We start from the raw sequence: 24,841 nt of genomic DNA, 5'->3' as shown, positions 1-24,841 counted from the left end.
GGAGGGAAGAGGGAAGGAGGGAGGCACTTACGGACTGGCTCAGTCTTGAAGTTCTGGGGAGGGCTGCTCTCGCCCTCGCCCTTGCCGTTGATGGCGGACATCTTGACCTCATAGAAGGTCTCGGGCTTCAGGCCAACGATGGTGATCATGCTCAGGCCTGTCGGAGGAAAAAGGGTTTTAGAAAGCTCCATTAAAGCTACTCATCACGGACCCAGTCACCCGGCTGGCTGATGAAACCCATGTCTTGGATGGGTCTAGGAAGAGTAATGCGATGGTAGGGCCTGTGCTAAAAAGAGCAGAGGACAGGACAGAGTGCTGGCTGTTATTTTGATCTCCTCTCTTTCCAGGAGCAAGTGTGGTGGAGAAGATTGTGAGCGGAGAGGGGTGTGATGGCATGACTGTTTCTTGTGTATGAGCGAGCGTGGAGGCTCGTCCTCGTTTGTTTGAGTGAGTGTGTGGGGAGGTGTAATGCTTGACCCTGTGTGTGTGGGGGCGAGGGTGTGCGAGAAAGTCATATGTTGAGGTTGGTTATGTTTGTTTCTGTGTATGTATGTATGTGTGTATTTTCTAGTCCATGAGTAGATTTTTTTCCACAACAAGCAGGACATTCTCCAAACACCCGACAGGGCCGACATCCCCGTTTTTTGCAAGAGGAAACAAAGCAGGTACAGAGGTCAAAGAGCCGATGCCTCGTGAGGACCCGGAGAAGGCGAGTGGGAAAGCTGCAGTTACCGTCAATACTACTCGCCAACGTGCAATCATTGGACAATAAATTAGACAAGGTACGATCACGAATATCCTACCAACGGGACATCAAAAACTGTAATATCCTATGTTTCATTGAATCGTGGCTGAATGACGACATGCATATTCACTTAGCGGGACATACGCTGACCCGGCACGATAGAACAGCACACTCCGGTAAGACGAGGGGGGGGCGGTCTGTGCATATTTGTAAACAACAGCTGGTGCACGAAATCTAAGGAAGTCTCTAGATTTTGCTCGCCTGAAGTAGAGTATATTGTAATACATTTCAGGCCATACTACTCGCCTAGAGAGTTTTCAGCTATACTTTCGTGGCTTTACCACCACAGCCAGATGCTGGCACTAAGACCGCACTCAGCCAGCTACATAAGGAAATAAGCAAACAGGAAACGACTCACCCAGAGGCGGCGGTCCTAGTGGCCGGAGACTTTCAAATTTTAAATCAGTTCTACCAAATTTCTATCAACATGTTAAATGTGCAACGAGAGGGGAAAAAAATTATAGATTGCCTGTACTCCACACACAGAGACGTGTACAAAGCTCTCCCTCGCCCTCCATTTGGTAAATCCGACCACAACTCTATCCTCCTGATTTCTGCTTACAAGTAAAAATGAAAGTAGGAAGCACCCGTGACTCAGTCAATAAAAAAAAGTGGTCAGATGAAGCAGATGCTAAACTACAGGACTGTTTAGCTATCACAGACTGGAACATGTTCCGGGATTCTTCCAATGGCATTGAGGAGTACACTGGCTTTATCAATAAGTGCATCGAGGATGTCGTCCCCACAGTGACTGTACGTACATACCCCAACCAGAAGCCATGGATTAAAGGCAACATTCACACTGAGCTAAAGGGTAGAGCTGCCGCTTTCAAGTTGCGGGAATCTAACCCGGAAGCTTACAAGAAATCCTGCTATGCCCTGCGACGAACCATCAAACAGGCAAAGCGTCAATATAGGGCTAAGATTGAATCATACTACACCGGCTCCGACGCTCGTCTTATGTGGCAGTGCTTGCAAACTATTACAGACTACAAAGGGAAGCACAGCTGCAAGCTGCCCAGTGACACAAGCCTACCAGATGAGCTAAATCACTTCTATACTCGCTTCGAGGCAAGCAACACTGAGGCATGCATGAGAGCATCAGCTGTTCCGGACGACTGTGTGATCACGCTCTCCGTAGCCGGCATGAGTAAGACCTTAAAAACAGGTCAACATACACACCACCCGATGTCACAGGAAGGCCATAAAGATCATCAAGGACAACAACCAGCCGAGCCACTGCCTGTTCACCCCGCTATCATCCAGAAGGCGAGGTCAGTACAGGTGCATCAAAGCTGGGACCGAGAGACTGAAAAACAGCTTCTATCTCAAGGCCATCAGACTGTTAAACAGCCACCACTAACATTGAGTGGCAGCTGCCAACACACTGACTCAACTCCAGCCACTTTAATAATGGGAATTGATGGGAATTGATGTCAAATATATCACTAGCCACTTTAAACAATGCTACTGAATAATGTTTACATACCCTACATTATTTATCTCATATGTATATGTATATTCTGTACTCTATATCATCTACTGCATCTTTATGTAATACATGTATCACTAGCCACTTTAAACTATGCCACTTTGTTTACATACTCATCTCATATGTATATACTGTACTCGATACCATCTACTGCATCTTGCCTATGCCGCTCTGTACCATCACTCATTCATATATCTTTATGTACATATTCTTTATCCCTTTACACTTGTGTGTATAAGGTAGTAGTTTTGGAATTGTTAACTAGATTACTGCATTGTCGGAACTAGAAGCACAAGCATTTCGCTACACTCGCATTAACATCTGCTAACCATGTGTATGTGACAAATACAATTTGATTTGATTTGAAGGCTGTGTGGCCAGACGGATTACCAGGACGTGTGCTCCAGGCATGTACTGACCAACTGGTAGGTGTCTTCACTGACATTTTCATCATTTCCCTGGTTGAGTCTGTAATACCAACATGTTTCAAGCAGACCACCATAGTCCCTGTGTCCAAGAACACAAAGGCAACCTGCCTAAATGACTACAGACCCGTAGCACTCAAGTCTGTAGCCATGAAGTGCTTTGAAAGGCTGGTAATGGCTCACATCATCACCATTTTCCCAGAAACCCTAGACCCACTCCATTTTGCAACCGCCCAAACAGATCCACAGATGATGCGATCTCTATTGCACTACAAACTGCCCTTTCCCACCTTGATAAAAGGAGCACTTATGTGAGAATGCAATTCATTGACTACAGCTCAGCGTTCAACACCATAGTGCCCTCAAATCTCATCACTAAGCTTAGGATCCTGGGACTAAACACCTACCTCTGCAACTGGATCCTGGACTTTCTGATGGGCAGCCACCAGGTGGTGAGGGTATGTAGCAACACATCTGCCACGCTGATCCTCAACACTGGAGCTCCCCAGGGGTGCGTGCTCAGTCCCCTCCTGTACTCCCTGGCCAGGCACGACTCCAACACCATCATTAAGTTTGCAGACAACACAACAGTGGTGGGCCTGATCACCGACAACGACGAGGCAGCCATTAGGGAGGAGGTCAGAGACCTGGACGGGTGGTGCCAGAATATCAACCTATCCCTCAACGTAACCAAGACAAAGGAGATAATTGTGGACTACAGGAAAGGAGGACCGAGCACGCCCCCATTCTCATCAACAGGGCAGTAGTGAAGCAGGTTGAGCGCTTCAAGTTCCTTGATGTCCACATCAACAACAAATTCGAATGGTCCAAACACACCAAAACCGTCGTGAAGAGGGCACGACAAAGCCTATTCCCCCTCAGGAAACTAAAAAGATTTGGCATGGGTCCTGAGATCCTCAAAAGTTTCTACAGCTGCAACATTGGTACGGCAATTGCTCGGCCTTTGACCGCAAGGCACTACAGAGGGTAGTGCGTATGGCCCAGTACATCACTGGGGCTAAGCTACCGGCCATCCAGGACCTCTACACCAGGCGGTGTCAGAGGAAAGCCCTAAAAATTGTCAAAGACCTCAGCCACCCCAGTCATAGACTGTTCTCTCTACTACCGCATGGCAAGCGGTACCGGAGTGCCAAGTCTAGGACAAAAAAGCTACTCAACAGTTTTTATCCCCAAGCCATAAGACTCCTGAACAGGTAATCAAATGGCTACCCGGACTATTTGCATTGTGCCACCCCCCACCCCCAACAACCCCTCTTTTACACTGCTGCTACTCTCTGTTTATCATATATGCACACTCACTTTAACTATACATTCATGTACATACTACCTCAATTGGGCCGACCAACCAGTGCTCCCGCACATTGGCTAAATGGGCTATTAGCATTGTGTCCCGCCACCCACCAACCCGTCTTTTACGCTACTGCTACTCCCTGTTTATCATATACAGTATGCATAGTCACTTTAACCATATCTACATGCTACCTCAAACAGCCTGACTAACCGGTGTATGTATGTAGTCTTTTTACTGTTGTTTTATTTCTTTACTTACCTATTGTTCTCCTAATACCTTTTTTGCACTATTGGTTAGAGGCTGTAAGTAAGCATTTCACTGTAAGGTCTACTTGTTGTATTCGGCGCACGTGACAAATAAACTTAGATTTGATTTGATATCTACGTGCATTTGTCGGCAGGCCTTACACCGTGTGACTGTGTGCTGGCATGGCGTTATGTGTGTGTCTGCAGAACTGTATGTGTGTGTGTGTGTGTGTGTGTGTGTGTCAGCCAGCTCTTTCGTGTGTCAGCCAGCTCTTTCGACAGAACAGCTTGTCAACAATCTGCTGACATATCCCATGTGAGCATGGATAAGACAGACAGACCAACAGATAGACACAGTGCCACATATACTCGACAGGAAGGAGGGCCTGTCAGCCCCTGACAGATTGGTTATTTAGTGCATCTTTGTGTTTGTCGTCATTTCGGCTGAATCACTGTGCTGACAATTAAATTCTAATATCAACCCCAACATCTCACATAAGTTTTGATATTTTATTTACATGTTATTTATCCTATTGAGATGGATTTGTCTCTTCCAAGAAAACACTGGCTAAGACACAATATGAAAGGTATTAATAATGCTCTGACACTAGGTTAGGTTTCAACAAACGGGCCTTATTCAGAACTGAAGGCTGACGTTCACATTTCAACCATCTGGCATAAACTAGTCTACTTGGAGTCCTACTGGCAATGTCATTTTGTGGTGGGCTGCTCAGTGTGTCTGTGTGTGTGTGTGTGTGTGTGTGTGTGTACAACTCACCCTCCTCTGCATCGTACTCCCTGCCGGTCCAGTCTTCACCCTGCATGCGCCACTCTGCCCGGTACTTGAGGATGGCAACGCCGCCGCTGGCATCGGGCTCCTCAAACTCCACAACGGCGGTGCTGGAGAAGGGCTCCACTCGCTCGATGGCGGGTGCCGACGGCACATCTACACAACACCACAGAGACATACAGGTTAAATCCTGGCCCTCGAGACCCACGGGATGTGCAGCCAATCAGACTCAAGGATTCAACCAATCATATAAAGAGAAATGTGCCCGGATTCATCCAGTCAAAAGGCCATATATGAAGAGATCAGCCAATCACCTTTTTAAGATTTTGGAAGTCCCATGATACTACAGGCAATGGGAGCTACATGTGAAATGATGTCCCAACTGCAAGGGAATTATCCAAATGACATCTTCCAAATTATATTGGCAAGAACATGTTGGGGTGATATTCTGAGACACACATGGTTTACTGACACTGGACACAGGGAAACAATTGTAACAGCCAAATCTGCCATATCTTTTCTCAACTGGCTTTAAAAAAATGTAACAATGGTTCTTCCATTGGTGCACTCACAAGCACAGTGCCACTTCACTAACAAATGTGTTAAAGTGGCAGTCACCACTGTGTTGCAGATGAATAAAATAACGCTTGTCCAACTACCCTTGACGTCTGTACTGCTTTATAGTCCACCAAAATAGCAGCCTTAAATGTGTACTTAACGCCAAAATGTCTTTGTAAACGCCCTGGAAATTACACCCATTATGTTTTTAAATCACAATTGCATTTCACCTTAACAACTGAAAAGTAACTGATCTTGAAGCTAAAAGCCCTATGTTGACCTCCAGATGTGATGTATGAAACTGACACAGAAATACTTGTGGTTTCGGAAGTAAAATCGAGACAACTTCTGAACTGTTCCAGAAATAATTGGTTGAAGCTGCTTAAGGTGTGCTAACGGCACTGTGTGGCTGTACTATATGCACCTTCCATTTAACTAAAATACAAACTTTCTATTGCCATATTTGTTCAGCTATACAGTATCAACTGTTTTAATAATGAATACATATGAATCATCTGAATAAGGGAAATCAGTGTACAGTATCACAGAGTAAGCCCTGTTGACTGACCTGCTGGGATCAGGAGGAACTCCTTGGACTCTGCTCCGATCATGTTGGTAGCTGTGCAGTTGTAGCTTCCAAAGTCATTCTGGGAATCTGGGGTGACCTGGAAGAAGATTTTTTTTTTCTTCAATGATCTGATTTACCCCAGATGGTCTTGTTGATTACTGAGGATCTCATCGCCATGGTGCTAGCAGCGCTCTTTGTTCCTCACCTCTGGCGTACGTCTTGCTCGAAAATGATCGAGTAACGGGGCAGTGGGCCCCTCTGGTGGCACCATTAACCAGGCATCTTAAGGTAAATGTGCCAGCGGGTCATACAGGCCTCTTTGCCACAGAGAGCGTTCTAGGTTCAGGGGACACTGGGCATGAAACCCACTTTTGAATGGGCACACTCACTGCCTGAGATTCCGCACAGAAGGTTATGCATGCTGACTGTGTCCACCCAGGTCCTGGGAACAGACTCAATGCTTGCGTACCAAATGGCACCCTATTCTCATTATAAAGCTTAGAATACTTAGAATCTTGGGCTCTGGTCAAGAGTAGTGAACTATATAGGGGAGAGGGTGCAATTTGGGACGCAACCATTGACTGTGGTTTCCCAACAAGTTTCACGTGTGCTTTTATAAATGCCGAGATTAGGACCCGGGTCTCCCACGGCAGACGCCACTGTCAAAGATTTTTATAACTTAACCAAGATCGACCACAGCCTGTCGTTTCCAATGGGAACAGATGAGTCATAGTGGGCAGAACAAGCAAGGTGGTGGGCAGAACAAAGCACGAGCTAGTGAGATCCTATTGGCCCGTTTTAGCATGCATCTGCCCGTTAGAGAACACCTACTATGTGAAGTGTGCAATAACTCAATTCGCCTTTGCACTCCTAAACAACGCAATTTAGTCCAATCTGTTCATAGCAGATTTTAGTTTTGGGAATAAAAACAACTGCATTGAGAGCCTCTAGAGTGGCGCAGCGGTCTAAGGCACTGCATCGCATGCAATGCTAGGGGCATTATTACAGACCTGGGTTCATTTCCCGGGCTGTGCAAACAAACGGCCGTGGTCGGGAATCAGTTGAATGGTGTTTCCTCTGACACATTGGTGTGGCTGGTTTATGAGTTAAGCTGGCAGGTGTTATGAGCGCGGTTAGGTGGGTCATGTTTCGAAGGACGCATGACTCCACCTTCGCAGCGATGCTCTCTCTACAAAGCTTGTATTGAGATCAAATGTTTCATCAATGAGAAAATTTGCAGAATGTCAGTCAAAATCCATCTTCTACCACTGCTGGGCATCCTCTCACTATGATATTTGGTAGTAAGTGGATGCCTCACATTTATACTTCCAGTGAAATATCTGTCTCATTCTTCTCTGTGCCAATGTCTTGACCACCCGCCCAAGAGGGCCAACACTAATGTTTAAGTTGCAGGCAGGGATACCTCATCACATGACCATGAGCAACCATGACTGACGCATGTCCGCTAAACTTTCACAAGCTTTTTTCACATTTTAATGTCAACTAGGGCTGTCAAACGATTCAAATGTAATCTAGTTTCCCGCAGAATTTGCTGTGATTAATCACAAATGTATAATTTGCTCAAACTGAGCTGTAATTTCTATTTAAATTAATACAAAAAACATTATAAGAATATTGCCGTTTTGATTTTGTCCAAAGTAACAATTAGCAAAATCTGGTAAATTGACAAGCACACTTTCTTTAACCTCAAAGTCAACTTGTTTTGTCATCGCATTGTTGTTTCTAGTTGTATAGATGATGTATGTTGGATGTTTTCAGTGTATTTTGAACGCTTTCAGACAGTGTGCACTAACTTGAGTTAATTGGATTAACTGACAGCACAAATTCTTACATGTTAAAAAGGATAAATAGGGAAACACATAGCCTTCGCTTTTCTGTTCTTTTTACTGAGCTTCTTCCAACAGTTACTGACCAATGTATGAAGAGAGGTGTGCGCCTGCAGCAGTAACACATCCGAATGGATGGCTCAGAAATACAAAATAATCATTTATAACACACTAGAATTATTATACTCAGGTAGGCTAAGTTACCTTAACAGAATTACATTACAAATAGCAATTGCATTGCTACAGCAATATGTTAACACTACCTCTTCACATGTGAGGAGAATAACACTATTTCACCAAAACATGTGAACCTGCAATTCCACATGTGAAAGTGAGATTTTCACATGAGTTTTCACATGTGAATGTTCTTTACATGTGAAACTGCAAATTACACATATGAAACTGCAAATTAGATTTACACAGGTGAATTTGAGATTTTCACATGAGTTTCTCACACATGAAACTGCATATCTGATTTTCACATGTGAAAGTTCTTAACATGTGAAACAGCAATTCACATGTGTGGTGAACTCTAAATTAAAAATATGTAACATTTATATACAACATGTGAAAATTAGATTTTGACATTCGTTTTTTTTTAACAATGTGTTTCTGGAGCTCTCAAGTGAGAAAAAAAGTGAACTTTCATGTGCCTTAATAATCAACTTGTAGGTGATCCGTTTTTAGGATCCTTCCTGGCTAGCCTTGAATGGCTAAGATAATGGAGGGGCTGGTCATGCTGAGAGATGGGTTCTGATTGTTTTACAATGCCACAGGCTACTGTCTATAACAGGCAGGTGTCACGACTTCTGCCGAAGTTGGTGCCTCTCCTTGTTCGTTCGGCAGTCGTCGTCACCGGCTTTCTAGCTGCCACCGATCTACGTTTCTTTTTCTTTTTCTATTTGTTTTGTCTTGATTGTACACACCTGGTTCCCATTACATTATAATTATTTATCCTATTTAACCCTCTGGTTCCTAATATGTTTTGTGCGTGATTGTTCCTTGTTGAGTGTTAGTAGACTTCTGTGTTATGGTGTATTTTTCCTGTGTGGAATTGTATGGTTGTTTCTTTTTGAGTAAAGTACGTTATTTTACTCAGTTCTGTGTCCTGCGCCTGACTCCGTCCTCACCGCTGCACACTGACACTTGACAGCAGGGGTCTCCAACAGGTAGATCGCAAGCTACCAGTAGTTCGCAGCCCACATATGAGTGGCTCACCAAGCAATTCTGAAAGTACATGAATTTTCTACATGTGTCCCATTGCAAACTTTCTTAAACAAGCTCCTGGCTACTATCCAAACAAAGCCACATTGGCATTACCCCACACCTGGTTAGCCACTATTGCCTTAAAAAGCCAAACTTAACAAATCTGCCAATTAATATCCAGCAGGTCTGTCTGTTTTGTGTGCGCATTTGTCTATCACTCAGTATGTAGCCAGTTAGGAATGCTAGTAATGATAAACATCTAGACAGAAAGACTTTCTGCAAAAACCTTCTCAATTAAATGTTAACTGCAAAGTGGGCTTACATGACAGAAAGATATGATTATTTGTATCATGGGTGGTCATCATTTTGCAAATTCTGCCATGACATGTGCTGCAGCAGTAGGCTGAAACGTCCCTAGACTGACACATTCCTCTCTTCCTAAATGTGAAATTAAATGGGAATGACACTCAAATATTTTTCTTCATTTTTTTGGTTTAGACCTCAAAATTGGTCTTCTGATGCGATTTAAGCATTGACATGGACCCATTTTTTGTTGTTTCTCTATGAATAATTGTAATATTGAGAGTCAAAAACATTTAAGCCAGGAAAAATAAAACAGAAAACAAAATTCTGGAAAATACAAAAGCTAATTTGATAGGGCCCCTTAGAGTTGTTTATTAACCATTATTTTACCAGGTATATTGACAGAAAAAAACATCGCTTGTACACCAAGGACCCAGAGAAGAGGAGAATGTGCCTATTTGAAAGCTATAAAATATATTTTAAGGAGAAATGTTTTCAAGTAGCTCTCATGCTTGAAAAGGTTGGAGACCCCTGGTCTATAACATAATTGGGGGCTTCACTGATCAGCAGTGTATTGCAGATTTTTTGAAAAGATGATAGCAATGTCACTGAACAACTGATATTGCACCAGACAATGCAGAGTTGTCTGATGACAGTGATGGGGAAGAAAGGAAGATCAACAGTTTTGGCCAACATTAAACCTAACTAGCTAGCTAATGTTAGTTGCTTGGTATCTAATGCCAGCTAACGTTATAAATCGGATCTCATTTAGTCAGAAATCCATTTGTATTGCTAAACTGTATGGGTTGGGATTATGGTTCATGAACTTGTTTAGCTAGCTAGCTTGCTACATGTCTAAACAAAAGACTCCACTTAGCCAGATTATTATGTAGCCAGGTGTGCCTGGGGATGCTAAGGCCATCTATCCCTTGTTCCATTTTCCACCCAACTGCAGTGTATGATATACCCGTTTGAAGCTCGGAGTCTGTACTTTTGTAAAGTGTACAGAAAAGCCAATATTGGAAATGGTACATAAGTCTCAATTGGGAAATGTGGTCACATATGTGCTGCTGGCGTTACCCAGTTTGAGCTTGCCTTAGGTGAATTGTGTATTAACCAACAGGTAGTTGTCAATCTCAGGAGGAAAGGGAAAGGGGGGTACCTAGTCAGTTGTCCAGCTGAATATACTCAACTGAAATGTGTCTTCCGCATTTAACCCAACCCTCTGAATCAGAGAGGTGGGGGGCTGCCTTAATTGACATCCATGTCTTCGGAGCCCGGGGAACAGTGGGTTAACTGCCTTGCTCAGGGGCAGAATGACAGATTTTGACCTTGTCAGCTCGGGGATTCGATCCAGCAACCTTCCGGTTACAACGCTCTAACTGCAACTACAGTCCTTGAGAAAGGCACTTATTTATGATATTTTTTTTTTTTAATTGAACCTTTATTTAACTTGAGAAAGGCACTTAAACCAAAATGGTTCAGGAAAAAAACACATACCAGTATATATCCAGTTGTATTATTGTATTTCACGTTACATAAAAGCGTCTCTAAAGTACCTCAGAAAGAATTATGCCATCAACAATTAATACGAACAATTATTCTCTCTCCAGGGACCTTGACACAAAATAGCCACGGTGTATTATGGTGATATAACATCCGTGTGCTATCATTTCACTGACAGTTAATTGCGAGATAACATTACCGTCATACTTAGTTGGTCAGCCTAAGCACGTCTCAACTTGAGCAGTCAATTACTCCCTGGTATCATTAGGAAGTTTCAGTATGTTAAATGGGTGCTCTACTTTGGTTGGATTACAGCTAAAATGAAGCTTTCAGCAAACTTGTTACTGAATCATTGCATGCAGAAATGTCAGGGTTCTGCAAGGGAATCTCGTTTGTTTTAGCCATGCATGCTATGCAGGAACCAGACTATGTTTGGCATTACATTGTATGGAGTGCATTCTTAAAAATGTGATATCATGCATCACATACTGTACACACAGTTTTGGGGCCCTCATATCCCTATTGTACCATACCTCGAGGTAGCTGACAGCTGGTGTGTTGTAGATCTTGACGTTGGTGGTGTTAGTGCTAGACAGCTGCTGGCCATCTCTGAACCACACCACTGAGGCTCCCGGATGAGCCAGCACCTCACAGCTGATGTTGGCTGCGTTCCCTTCCCAGGTGTAGACCGTCACCGAGCCCTGGATCTTGGGAGCATCTGCAACAACACGGGGAGGGGCATGTTATGTCTGCACTAGACATCTGTACATAGCTAAAACACTATAATGAATACTATAATACACTGCTCAAAAAAATAAAGGGAACACTAAAATAACACATCCTAGATCTGAATGAATGAAATATTCTTATTAAATACTTTTTTCTTTACATAGCTGAATGTGCTGACAACAAAATCACACAAAAATGATCAATGGAAATCAAATTTATCAACCCATGGAGGTCTGGATTTGGAGTCACACTCAAAATTAAAGTGGAAAACCACACTACAGGCGGATCCAACTTTGATGTAATGTCCTTAAAACAAGTCAAAATGAGGCTCAGTAGTGTGTGTGGCCTCCACGTGCCTGTATGACCTCCCTACAATGCCTAGGCATGCTCCTGATGAGGTGGCGGATGGTCTCCAGAGGGATCTCCTCCCAGACCTGGACTAAAGCATCCGCCAACTTCTGGACAGTCTGTGGTGCAACGTGGCGTTGGTGGATGGAGCGAGACATGATGTCCCAGATGTGCTCAATTGGATTCAGGTCTGGGGAACGGGCGGGCCAGTCCATTGCATCAATGCCTTCCTCTTGCAGGAACTGCTGACACACTCCAGCCACGTGAGGTCTAGCATTGTCTTGCATTAGGAGGAACCCATGGCCAACCGCACCAGCATATGGTCTCACAAGGGGTCTGAGGATCTCATCTCGGTACTTAATGGCAGTCAGGCTACCTCTGGCGAGCACATGGAGGGCTGTGCGGCCCCACAAAGAAATGCCACCCCACACCATGACTGACCCACCGCCAAACTGGTCATGCTGGAGGATGTTGCAGGCAGCAGAATGTTCTCACGCCGTCTCCAGACTCTGTCACGTGCTCAGTGTGAACCTGCTTTCATCTGTGAAGTGCACAGGGCGCCAGTGGCGAATTTGCCAATCTTGGTGTTCTCTGGCCCCCACCTGTGGACGTCGGGCCCTCATACCACCCTCATGGAGTCTGTTTCTGACCGTTTGAGCAGACACATGCACATTTGTGGCCTGCTGGAGGTCATTTTGCAGGGCTCTGGCAGTGCTCCTTCTGCTCCTCCTTGCACAAAGGCGGAGGTAGCGGTCCTGCTGCTGGGTTGTTGCCCTCCTACGGCCTCCTCCACGTCTCCTGATGTACTGGCCTGTCTCCTGGTAGCGCCTCCATGCTCTGGACACTACGCTGACAGACACAGCAAACCTTCTTGCCACAGCTCGCATTGATGTGCCATCCTGGATGAGCTGCACTACCTGAGCCACTTGTGTGGGTTGTAGACTCCGTCTCATGCTACCACTAGAGTGAAAGCACCGCCAGCATTCAAAAGTGACCAAAACATCAGCCAGGAAGCATAGAAACTGAGAAGTGTTCTGTGGTCACCACCTGCAGAACCACTCCTTTATTGGGGGTGTCTTGCTAATTGCCTATAATTTCCACCTGTTGTCTATTCCATTTGCACAACAGCATGTGAAATTTATTGTGAATCAGTGTTGCTTCCTAAGTGGACAGTTTGATTTCACAGAAGTGTGATTGACTTGGAGTTACATTGTGTTGTTTAAGTGTTCCCTTTATTTTTTTGAGCAGTGTAGTATATTATTCAGGGTGTGGTTTCTAGTGTTATTTTCTGGATACGTCTCCCACAATACCTAGGTTTAACCACTATAAATAAAAAGTTTAACACTCAAAAAGTTCGCAATTCTGTTTGTCTTTCTATGAGGACATAAAATGGTATATATCATATGGTGAGCATAGTAACGTTGTGCTACACCATGAAATAAAATCATAAAGGCTGCTGTGGTAAGCTGCATTCAGGGGTAAAAGTGATGAGCCAGCAACTGTGTAAAAATAACACTAGATAAGACAGAGGCTGAATCTTCATTCCAGTCACCACTACACTATCAATTTGTTTTATTATGCAATTTGTGCTTTATGGACACGAATGTGAATAATAAATAAGCTGCCATGTAAGAAGGACTTATATTTTATTCTTATTTGTTGTTTTATGGTTATGGTTCATTGTTTGGCCTTTAATGTCACATGGCATAAATCAACCAGTTGTCAGTAAAACTCTGTACAGTGTGTGGACTGCACTCACTTTCACCTATTGCTACTCTACACACTTGCTGTAACCAATTCAGTGCTGTTGACTTAGCGCCACAGACTCTCCCTTCACTACCTCAACTGCTATTAAAGCTATCACAATTTATTGATCTACCACACACCCCCCAAAACTGTTTTAGTTAATCATGTTTAATATTGTAAGAAAATAACCCTGGGCTTCCCTGGGCCCATATAAGCTGTGTAAAATATTGTTCTTCTCTCTCATATGTCCTTGATACTGACGCCTCCCCTGATGCTGTTAGCTTTGGTTCCGACGTCTGACACTGGGCACTTGATAGCATTGCGGTCACCAGCTTTTGGGATTGATGGACATCGTCGAGTCGGCAGATTCTCCATCCCTGCTCCACCGATAAGGCCTTGCTCCCTCTCTGAAATCTCAACCCACTGTCTGACTCTGCAATGAACCCCGCTGTTCAATTACAGCTAAATGGGTTTCTCAAAATAAACCCTGCGCTTATCGAGAGGAGAGCTAAAACAATCATTGTTTTCACAAGATATTTTTACCAACCGAAAGGGCAAGACAGATTTTTTAAATATCAGCACATGAGTAGCACAAACACACACCGCATACTACAGATAATGTGAAGTGAGTGTCTCAATTGAGAGTTGAGTACTGTACGTGTCGATACCGGCATCATCCTATGTTTAGATGCTGTCCTGATTCTGCAATCTGGTTGGGTTTACTCTAGGAGGGAAAGTGCTTTGCCAGAGACAAAGCACCTTTTCTTATCGCTAATTACTGGCTAACACTGAACAACCCTAAACTAACATTACTGAACTAACAATCTGATTACTCACGAGCCAGACTCCAGCTAACCGCTAGTCCCTACAATCCTATCAATTGTGTATCATGATGCTATCTGATTTTAGGAGCATATTACCTGTGTTTTGGGGGAAATTCATCTAATTGAACGTTCATTATTTGGTACATATTTTTTTCATTCTCTCTCCCTTCATTTTCATGGAACATTTGAACGTGCAAAATGAGATTAAGCACAATTTGGCTCTCCCTTGCCTGCGCATCTCTCTGATGGTAATGGTGCACAGCTCCGTGCTACGTACCGTTAACAGGCTGAAGTGACTAATCTGATCAAACAAAAAGCCCTAACTGTGAGTCTGGAACTTGTTAACATTGAAACTTACTGGCCCCTACTCAATTGGTTAGGCAGAAAATTCAATAAAATCTTTGGCAAGGCTACAAAGCCATCATTACACAGTGCTAGATATTGAACAATCCACTGAACTCTAGTGACACAGCATAAAGGAAACATCTATGGGTCAAGGTCATTGGGTCAATGGCTTCTGGGTAAAATTGTGTCAAAGTAAAGGTGTATGCGTCTTTTGGTAACTTTCTGATCTAGAATTTTTTTGGACTATCACTCTTCAGGACATTCTCTTCGATTTAGTCAAAAATTACTATACGCAAATAGAAGGTGACAACTCATGGAACTTTTGAAGATCCAGGTAAAAAGTGGTATTAGTGAAATGTGATGTGAAAGAGCGCTGACAACAAGCTAATAGAGACAGACAGATGGGTGTCTTACAGCGGACTTCCAGGTACATGGTCTGCTGGTCTTGACCGATGGAGTTGCGGGCAGTGCAGAGGTAGTGGCCGGCATCGGTGAACTGGACATACTTCAAGGTGAGAGAGGAAACCCGTGCGTGACTACGCACCACAACATTCCCATCAAGACTCTACGGGGAAGAACAGAGAAGAAACACAATTAACACTGACAATTTCATGTTTTGGGATTCTTCTTCGACCACTCAAGGTGCAACCTTCTTTCTTCGGTTTTATATATATATTTTTTTCTGTGCACCTGTCACATTTGGACAGATTTGTATTTTTAATAGATTTGTTTTCTCTACTCAATTCCTTAACAAAATGCTGCCAAATAAATACGGTAAGCTCCCATCAGACTGAGACAGATATTTAGGTATTTTTTCTGGGCTGCTTTGCAGGAGGTGGCAGGAGAACCAAACACATCAATAATGGAGCACATCAATGCAGCAGGTTCTAAAAGCATGGCTGGAAAAAAAATCCACTAACAACTTTTTTCCCAGCTTCTTTTGGGCTACACACAGCTTCACACCAATGGGCAGAAATACATCTACTTGCTAAACTACTAACTCTCTAGGACTATTTTATAAAACAGCATCACACTTCAGCTTTTGCTTTATTTTAATAATAGATCAAGATTTTATATGTGACACCCCTCCCTATTGTGTGGACTTCCCAACGAAGAGTTTTTAGTACTTTAAGTGTCAATACCGGCATCATCCTGTGTGTACGTACTGTCCCGATTCTGCAATCTGGTTGGGTATAATCTAGGAGGGAGAGCATTTTGCTCGAGACAAAGCGCCTTTCCTAATAGCTAATTACTGGCTAACACTGAACTGAACATTCCTGAACTGACAAACAGATTTTTCACTAGCCAGGCTCCAGCTAACCGCTAGTCCCTACAATCCTATCAATTGTGTATTGTGATGCTATCTGGTTCAGAGCAGATTGCCTGCAATTTGGGGGCAAGGAAAATTAATCCAATTAGACGTTTATTATTTGGTACGTATTTTTTCATTCGCTCTCCCTTCTTCATATTCATGGAACATTGGAATGTGTGAAATGAGATTAAGTATGATTTGGCTCTCACACACCTGTGCATCTTTCTGATGGTAATAGTGCACAGCTCCGTGCAACGTACCATTTTCTGGCTGACGTGACTAATCTGAGCAAACAAAAAGCCCTAATTGTGCGTCTGGAACTTGTTAACGTTAAAATTTACTGGTCCCTATTCCATTTGTTAGGCTGAAAATTCTATTCGATCTTTGGCAAGGCTATAAAGCAGTCCTTATACAATGCTAGATACTATTGTGTTATGTTCTCCGTGTAGTGACTATGGCTGTGCAGCACTTTAAAAACCGAGCTGGCTGAGGAGCTGAGGCGTGTCCTACAACCTTCTCAAAGGGCAACATTAATCTTGTGTTAAGGGACTGTTAGAGCAAGCATCTGCTCCTGTGTCTTATGAGCCTGTATAGAAATAAGGTAACAGAGGGTAGTATTGTTCCGATTATAATAAACTGGAAAAAGCTGATGACCCAATACAGATGTAAGCTCTTAACTTGAGCCAGTTTGCTACAGCATGGAAATTCAGCAGCAATTATTATGTGGAATATTATAATTCATGGACATTTATGTAGAGTTTGATACATTTTTCTTAAGGGAAAATCAAGTCTGAAGTATCAAAATGGAAATTACAAACATCAGAAGTCTTTTTAAACCTCAAATACACTACAAGTTTTAAAGTTCTCCTGCAACAGGTTGATCAAATTAAGATCCTACATCTGTAGGTATTTGAACATCTAAAGCTTGATCCAATAGACAAAATATTCAGATTGATGTTTCAGTGCAAACCGAAGTGCAAAGGACTGTTTTCATTACTCTATGATAAAGAGCTATTTCAATGACAAAATCAGAATGGTACAGACACTCAATATGACATTTAATGGGCAGGTTGAATAATGAATGGCACATGCTGATATCATGGTAAACATGAACGTTAATTGACTGCGCACCACTCACTGGCCCAATGTGACCAGTTTGAACCATTCAAGAGGAGACACTTCCATGACACGTTTTAATCTTTTTTTGTTTGTCCTGCCAGCTGACACCCTATTACAAAAGCTGTCATTAGATGTGAGATGTTAATCATGATCGTAGTGTTAGTAGCACGCTTATACACGTCAAACTGAGTCACGCCATCTTGCAAATGTTACATGGCAAGCAGGATTCCAGTCTCAAAATAAGTGTTGACCCTAACAAAACTAATGAGTAAAGGGAGCATCATTACTTATATGGAAAGTCTATGTCTCACGTTCTCCCTAAAGCAATAGCAGCGACATGTGCAGTACCAGTCAAAGGTTTGGACACACCTACTCATTCAAGGGGTTTTCTTTATTTTGACTATTTACTACATTGTAGAATCGTGAAGACATCAAAACTATGAAATAACACATATGAAATCATGTAGTAACCAAAAGTATAAAACAATTCAATTTGGTTGAGGTCGGTTGACTGTGGAGGCCATCTGTTGTAGCACTCCATCACTCTCCTTCTTGGTCACATAGCCCTTACACAGCCTGGAGGTGTGTTGGGTCATTGTCCTATTGAAAAACAAATGATAGTGGGACAAAGCGGAAACCAGATGGGATGGCGTATCGCTGCAGAATGCTGTGGTAGCCATGCTGGTTAAGTGTGCCTTGAATTCTAAATAAATCACAGACAGTGTCACCAGCAGAGCACCTCCACACCATCACACCTCCTCCTCCATGCTTCATGGTGGGATCCACACATACGGAGATCATCCATTCACCTACTCTACATCTCACAAAGACACGGTGGTTGGAAGCAAAAATCTCAAATTTGGACTCAGACCAAAGGGCAGATTTCCACTGGTCTAATGTCAATTGCTCGTGTTTTTTGGCCCAAGCAAGTCTCTTCTTTTTATTGGTGTCCTTTAGTAGTAGTTTCTTTGCAGCAATTCAACCATAAAGGCCTGATTCATGCAGTCTCCTCTGAACAGTTGACGTAGAGATGCGTCTGTTACTTGAACTCTGTAAAGCATTTATTTGGGCAGCAATTTCTGAGACTGGTAACTCTAAGGAACTTCTCGTCTGCAGCAGAGGTAACTCTGGGTCTTCCTTTCATGTGGCGGTCCTCATGAGAGCCAGTTTCGTCATAGTGCTTGATGGTTTTTGCGACTGCACTTGAAGAAACATTCAACGTTCTTGAAATATTCCGGATTGACTGGCCTTCATGATGGACTGTCGTTTCTCTTTGTTTATTTGAGCTGTTCTTGCCATAATATGGACTTGATATTTTACCAAATAGGGTAATCCCCCCCACATTGTCACAACACATCCGATAGGCTCAAACGCATTAATGAAAGAAATTTCACAAATGAACTTTTAACAAGGCACACCTGTTAATTTAAATGCATTCCAGGTGACTACCTCATGAAGCTGGTTGAGATAATGCCAAGTGTGTGTAAAGCTGTCATTTAGGCAAAGGGTGGCTACTTGGAAGAATCTCAAATCTAAAATATATTTTCATTTGTTTAACACATTTTTGGTTACTAAATGATTCTGTATGTGTTATTTCATGTTTTTGATGTCTTCGCTATTATTCTACAATTAATAAAATAGTAAATATAAAGAAAAACCCTGCGCATCATGATAATCTAATCATTGGACCAGTGGAGGGAAAAAGTCAGCAATTGATCTTCTGGTCAATGTCCCTGAGCCAGAACTTCTTTATTATATATGACATTGTGACACATTTGGAAGGTCTTCTTAAGTCTACAAATTACTTGTGTGATGGCCAGAGGGGATTTGGTCTGTATCGCACGTTTGGGGCTTTGCAATTCAATCTATTCAGTAAGTCGATTTTAAGGTGGGATGGCTTAGTCATGAGCCAAAGGCATTGAGTGGTTTAAATTACTGACAGGCTTTTTGAAGCGTGGGTTCCATCCTGTTTCCGTCTCACAATCCTTAACCTGTTAGTATACAAGGTTGTCTACAGAGCAGCTTCCCTCACCTAGTAATTGGTGGTAAGCTGTACATGCAGGGCCTACTGCATTACATGTGTTCCGAGGCGGGGAGAAAATGTCATATATAAGCAGTGTGCACACCGCTTTACATTGTGAGGGTTGGTCGCTGGCGAGGCTCATGTCACACCCTCACCTCGTGCAGCTCTTCTTGTGTTGTCACATCAAGAGAAACAGGATAGAGAGAGAGGGAGCTTTTGCAAGAGGGAGGCTTTGCAGCGGGGCCCCATAATGTAATTCTGTTTCTGGCTCTTATCTTCTCTAATAAAAAGCGCAGAAGCATCATTCTACCAAGCCCTTTTTTTCATTCCAATCAATTCAAGGAAAATAGAACGGCTGGCTGAGCCCGGGTACAAGAGTGAAAAACACCGCTCTGCTTCTCTCCCAGCCTTCAGAAGCAGTCGTACCTGCTGGGGACGGGAGTCTCATTTCTCTCAAAAGGCACCATGTCCGGAGGAGGCCGGACTGGAGTGTGATGTAGACAGCGTGGCACACTTACAATGGGATTTTGCCAAACTGACCTGTCGTATGGAGGGTGAACTTAGGAAAGCATGGATAAATCCTCCACCCACAGCACCATGTGAGTCTTGGACACTCCTAACGTGTATGGTGCAAGTTGGCCCTATGTTACAGCTTTTCCAAAATGGAAGCTTATGTGTAAACACACCAACCCTCTCATCAACCCACACATTGCACTGCTAATGCAAGTTGCCTCAAACCAGTTGCAATGGTGAAAAGATCAGAGCAGCTCATTAGAAATATCAAAAGTAAAATACATGCCACAACATTATGTGAAATGCCAACTGCTTTTCCTACAAACTACGAGTCTAGAATACCAGAGACTAAGACCGGTGGAATACTATGTGGCATCTAAAAAGACGCATTTAGCAACACTAGTTATCTACTGAAGCTAAACAAAAATCGGCTAAGCTAGGAGAACCAAAATTATACGAATTCTGACAGATCAACATTTCAATTATAAAGTTATCCTGGCTGTGGGGCAATTATCTAGGCCACATGGTAGCAGTCCCATCTTTTCAACTGAGATTGAAAACTGACATTCAGTTTTTTGATGTGAATTCATGGTTGGATGCTAGAGTATTGATCACCTGAGACCTGAATGAATAATATACTTTTCCCAGTGAATTTAACTTAGTATTTTTTGTGAAGGCAGTGGGATTCATGAAAGGTTTATAACGGCTTGCAAGATTATTAACTAGTTTTAATCTGTAGCTCTGGGAATCTTATGTTTCCCATCACTCACACACACCATCCATATGTCACTGAATCATTCATATAAACACAGCACACATGTTGATGAATATTCATACACTGAACCAAACTACAGTTATGCCTTGTGTGACAGAGGAATTGCAGTGGTTGAGTAAATGCCTCGAATATTTACCACAAAGGCATAAGCATTTGTTGAATTCATGTGTTGGTTTTGGTTTTGTCTGGCATCACATTACTGTAAAATATCTTATTGGCTTTTATCCTGGTCCTTTCTATCTTTCAAGCAGTGGATTAGACAGCGTTAAGGGACATCTCTATTTTAGGGTTTTATTTGTGCAGTCTACAGTTAGGCTGGTTAGTGTTTTCAAAAAAGGCACAGCTAGATTGGCTGGGCTTGGTCCACGGCAGAGCACAGTGTTGGCTGATTTAGGTTTTTCCAATGGTGCCTGGCTAGCCCCAGTCCCTTGACAGGACTCTTGGGGCAAACTGCTTTGTGGGAATTGTCGACACCCTCATAATAAGTGGTTATGAAACCAAATTTATGAGCGGAATCAATATGAGGGACTAAACTTGAGGGCAAGTCGTAAATTAGCAATCAAAACATTTAATGAAAAATTATCTTTCAAAAGGAAGCGTCTCATTTCATATTCCTGAATTTGACTTCATTAGTCTGGAATCGTATTGGTGCCAGATTTTGGGGAGTTTGAGGAAAGAATTTGGAGAGAAAGTCAACACGAATGCTCTGTAGTGAACAGGGTTAGTCTACTATGAGACTGGCTAGGTGTTAGGCACTGAATCTAGGATCTGGCTACGTGTTTAGTAGCCATACCTCGTACGTCTCAGGCCGAGTCCAAGAAGCCTTGAGGGGACAAACACCACACATGTTAGATGCTGCCAATGCAGGCTGGATTTTACCTGTAGCAGTCCAGTGAAATGTTGTTCATGTTCAAAACAAAGATGCATGAAATTTAACCAGAGAATACATGTTAAAGAAGCTTTACTCACACATTTAAATTGAACCATTTATTTTCGGTGATTAAACCCTCACAGTTGAACAACAGAGCCTAACACTGACGTAATATTTACTGTAGGTCTTCAGGCAAAGTTAAGGCTATTACTTGAGCACAATATTGTTATAGATTTCGTTTTAAAATTGCCCTCATTATAACATTATGCTATTATTACTTTCAACAGCTTAATCAATGCCAAGAGCTTCAGCTTTAAGTTGTTTTCCATGTTATCATCCCATCACAAGCGATAACAAAACAACAGCATCATCAACAACCAAAGGACAGACACTGGATACAGTTTCAAGGTTTGAAAATGGTGAAAAAATGAATTTGAAGGGGGAATTTGTGATATTCTGTGACGAGGAGTGTCATGCCAACAGCATTCTTACATGGTTACTATTCAGGAGGAGACATGTCTGGGAGGGGGTGAAAGGCCACCTGCACAACGGGACATGCACGCTGACAAGTGATCAAATGCCAAACCATGGCGTCCTCTGTAATACATTATGGGAGGCTCTAAATCACTTTTCATGCATCTGCAGGGAAAGAGACAAAGGCCATTGAGGCTAATTTTGAGAAAGTCGTTATGGGTAACCGATTGGACTTCCTTTGCTAAATAGTAGCCAATATTGTTAGCAGAATAATATACTGTACATCTTCATTATTACCTTTAGTCAGTGGCGACCCGTCATTCAGGGCAGGTGGGGCCGTCATTGACCCCACCAGTTTAGCAAAAAATACGAATTTTGCATGTTATTTTGGTGTCACATGAGTTTAAAAACAATGTAAAACATGTTTTAATAATCCTTGAGTTAATAAAGCCGTATACAAACATGTTCTCTTTCTTGCTCCAAAATGCCGGTGTTTCATCCTAGCTCAATGCTTTCTGTGGTGGAGGGGCAGCCAGAGAAAATACAGAGTGTAGGTGTTGGTAATATTCTCTAGTTGAGCCATGATTGGCTCAGTGTTCTGTCACTCATGGGGACACTACGTCAACAATGAGTGGTTTGGAAGGAATTGGTGACAAACTGCGAGTGTTGCAAAGCAATGACTATTTTGCCTCCCCTGCCTACTATTCGGTGGAGGAGGTGTGTGGTCCAAGTCTGGGTTTGAAGATTTAAAACATTGTCGGAAAGGGTCTCTTTTCCAAGCTTAAAGGGATAAACATTCATACGCAACACCATGGGTCAGAAAAGGTTGAATACTTTGGTCATGCTGTCAATCCAGCATGACTTCAGTTACGTTCAAAACAACGTATTTATCCTACGGTTCTGACTTGGTGTACAGGGAGAATACTGTAAGAACAGCTGAATTCTGTCACTGTCCATTTCAAAAGTGCTGAACAAATAGGCATATTGACTACGTTTGTCTTAGCGCGCTCATCTTCAATCAAAATTGCAGCTTGCCTCTTATCCACTCATTGTTTCCTTATGCCATAGTTTGTACATCTTAATTGTTATATTGCTTATAAACTGTAGGTCCATGTCATTAGTATCGTTCATCATTTTAGGCAATGTTGGAATGATGCATTTCATTGTTTTGCTTACTTTGTGTATTATAATTAGCTAATGTGGTTTTCATGATGGAGGGGATGCTATATAAATATTTTTGGGTCTGCAACCATGTTTGCCAGTGAATCTCTTACCATTCAAATATTTTATTTTCAACATATGGTTCAGTAATTGATCCATGTATTTCCAGTTGAGATTGCAAGGGTAGTTGTGTTTGAGCAATGCGCTGATGAGTCAGTATATTGTCTATAAAAGTGGGCCCCCCCTCTCTTCGTCCCCCTCCCCCACAGAGAGAGAGAGGAAGTTAAGGTCTCAACATCATGCTGAATTTATCTGAACTAAAATGTCTGAATCTGTCGGTGTCCATTTTGAAACTGCTGAACAAATAGGACTACCTCGTCACTGCTCGTTTGCTTGCACTTGCTTATACTTAGAGATAACTGCTAATGATAAGAACAAAGATTATCACTAAACATAAATTGAGTAGTGTGTGTGTCTGGTTCAAAAGTCAAAAATCATATCGGCATTTGTTGTTATCGAAGGAGAATGTTCTTATCGAGTTACACAAATCCACAAGGAGTCAGTAGAAATCATATTCACTTAAACACGTCAGCCATACCAGCTATAGTTTTTAATAAGTCAGGTAGCCAGGTGTAGCGGTGGTAAGGATTCACTCCATGGTGCTGAAAGGAAAGCTCTTCTGTTGGGACAGCTTTATTAGGCCCTAACAGTTTGTGGCTACCGTTTGTCACTGTTATAGTGCAATTAATGTATTGTTTAAGAGTAGTGTAGCGGCTTTGCTGGCACACATCTGAAAGAAATTGGTTGAGTTTGCCCCACCAACTATAATACCAATTAATGTGACATTTAAATAAACACCTTTTCTAAACTTTTCTTTCTAAAATAATTTCTTATAGAACCCCTGAAGCTTGCTGCATTGAAAGATTGTCCAAAAACCGACAACCTTGCCAGGTGGTTATCATGCAAAAATGTGATCTATTCTCAAGTCATTTGGACAGGACAGGGTGAGATTCAAAAAGCAGTCCCTTTTAGTTTGAGATACATTAGGAATCAATAGATTCATTCTTGGTGGAAAATGACATTTCTGCCATTGAGTGTCATGATGAATATGCATTCGTACTGTGTGGTCTCACAGACTTGATCCACAACTCTGATATATCAAAAGGGACATGAATGGAAGATGGAGCGAGGCGGAAGGGAACTAGTTCAATGATCGATGGGGGAATGACAATGAACCAATAGAATCTTTGAAAGCCTTTATCACAGGAACAGCAGGATTTTCTCATTACAAAGGGCGTTAAATCAAATCCTCTGTGACACTAGGAAAGGGGAAAAAGAAAGAGGCAGACAGATACAAAGTGGATAGACCCTGGCGTTACTGAGCGGTGACGAAGCAATGTTATCCAGGTGGATCATTCGTGTTAGGGGAGGACAGCGTTATACGAGTTCTACACCTAACTGGAAGGGCAGATAGGCCAGATATGACAATACAATCCAGAATATCAAGTGACAATAAAGCTTTTATAGTCAGTAATATTATTATT

The 24,841-nt window shown here is 42.5% G+C and overlaps 1 protein-coding gene across 7 annotated transcripts in view; it reads right to left on the bottom strand.

Moving 5' to 3' along the window:
• Window positions 1-24,841, bottom strand: part of LOC115105430 (neural cell adhesion molecule 1-like) — a 299,957-nt gene that overhangs the window by 37,975 nt on the left and 237,141 nt on the right. For 4 of the 7 annotated variants that reach the window (XR_010460519.1, XM_029627481.2, XM_065007294.1 and 1 more), the window contains exons 9-14: window positions 21,585-21,614; window positions 15,464-15,614; window positions 11,591-11,775; window positions 6,196-6,292; window positions 5,058-5,225; window positions 32-157 (exon numbers count right to left, since the gene is read on the bottom strand). Coding sequence is in view for 6 of the 7 variants with exons in the window: in XM_029627481.2 (XP_029483341.1) it covers window positions 32-157; window positions 5,058-5,225; window positions 6,196-6,292; window positions 11,591-11,775; window positions 15,464-15,614; window positions 21,585-21,614 (757 nt within the window). In the remaining variant the exon portion in view is untranslated. The remainder of the gene's footprint in view (window positions 1-31; window positions 158-5,057; window positions 5,226-6,195; window positions 6,293-11,590; window positions 11,776-15,463; window positions 15,615-21,584; window positions 21,615-24,841) is intronic. The other 3 variants (XM_029627482.2, XM_029627485.2, XM_029627484.2) reach the window with 1 other exon arrangement.

The sequence above is a fragment of the Oncorhynchus nerka genome, linkage group LG22 (assembly GCF_034236695.1).
Source record: "Oncorhynchus nerka isolate Pitt River linkage group LG22, Oner_Uvic_2.0, whole genome shotgun sequence".
NCBI lineage: Eukaryota > Metazoa > Chordata > Actinopteri > Salmoniformes > Salmonidae > Oncorhynchus > Oncorhynchus nerka.
This window is presented reverse-complemented; position numbering and strand designations above follow the sequence as displayed.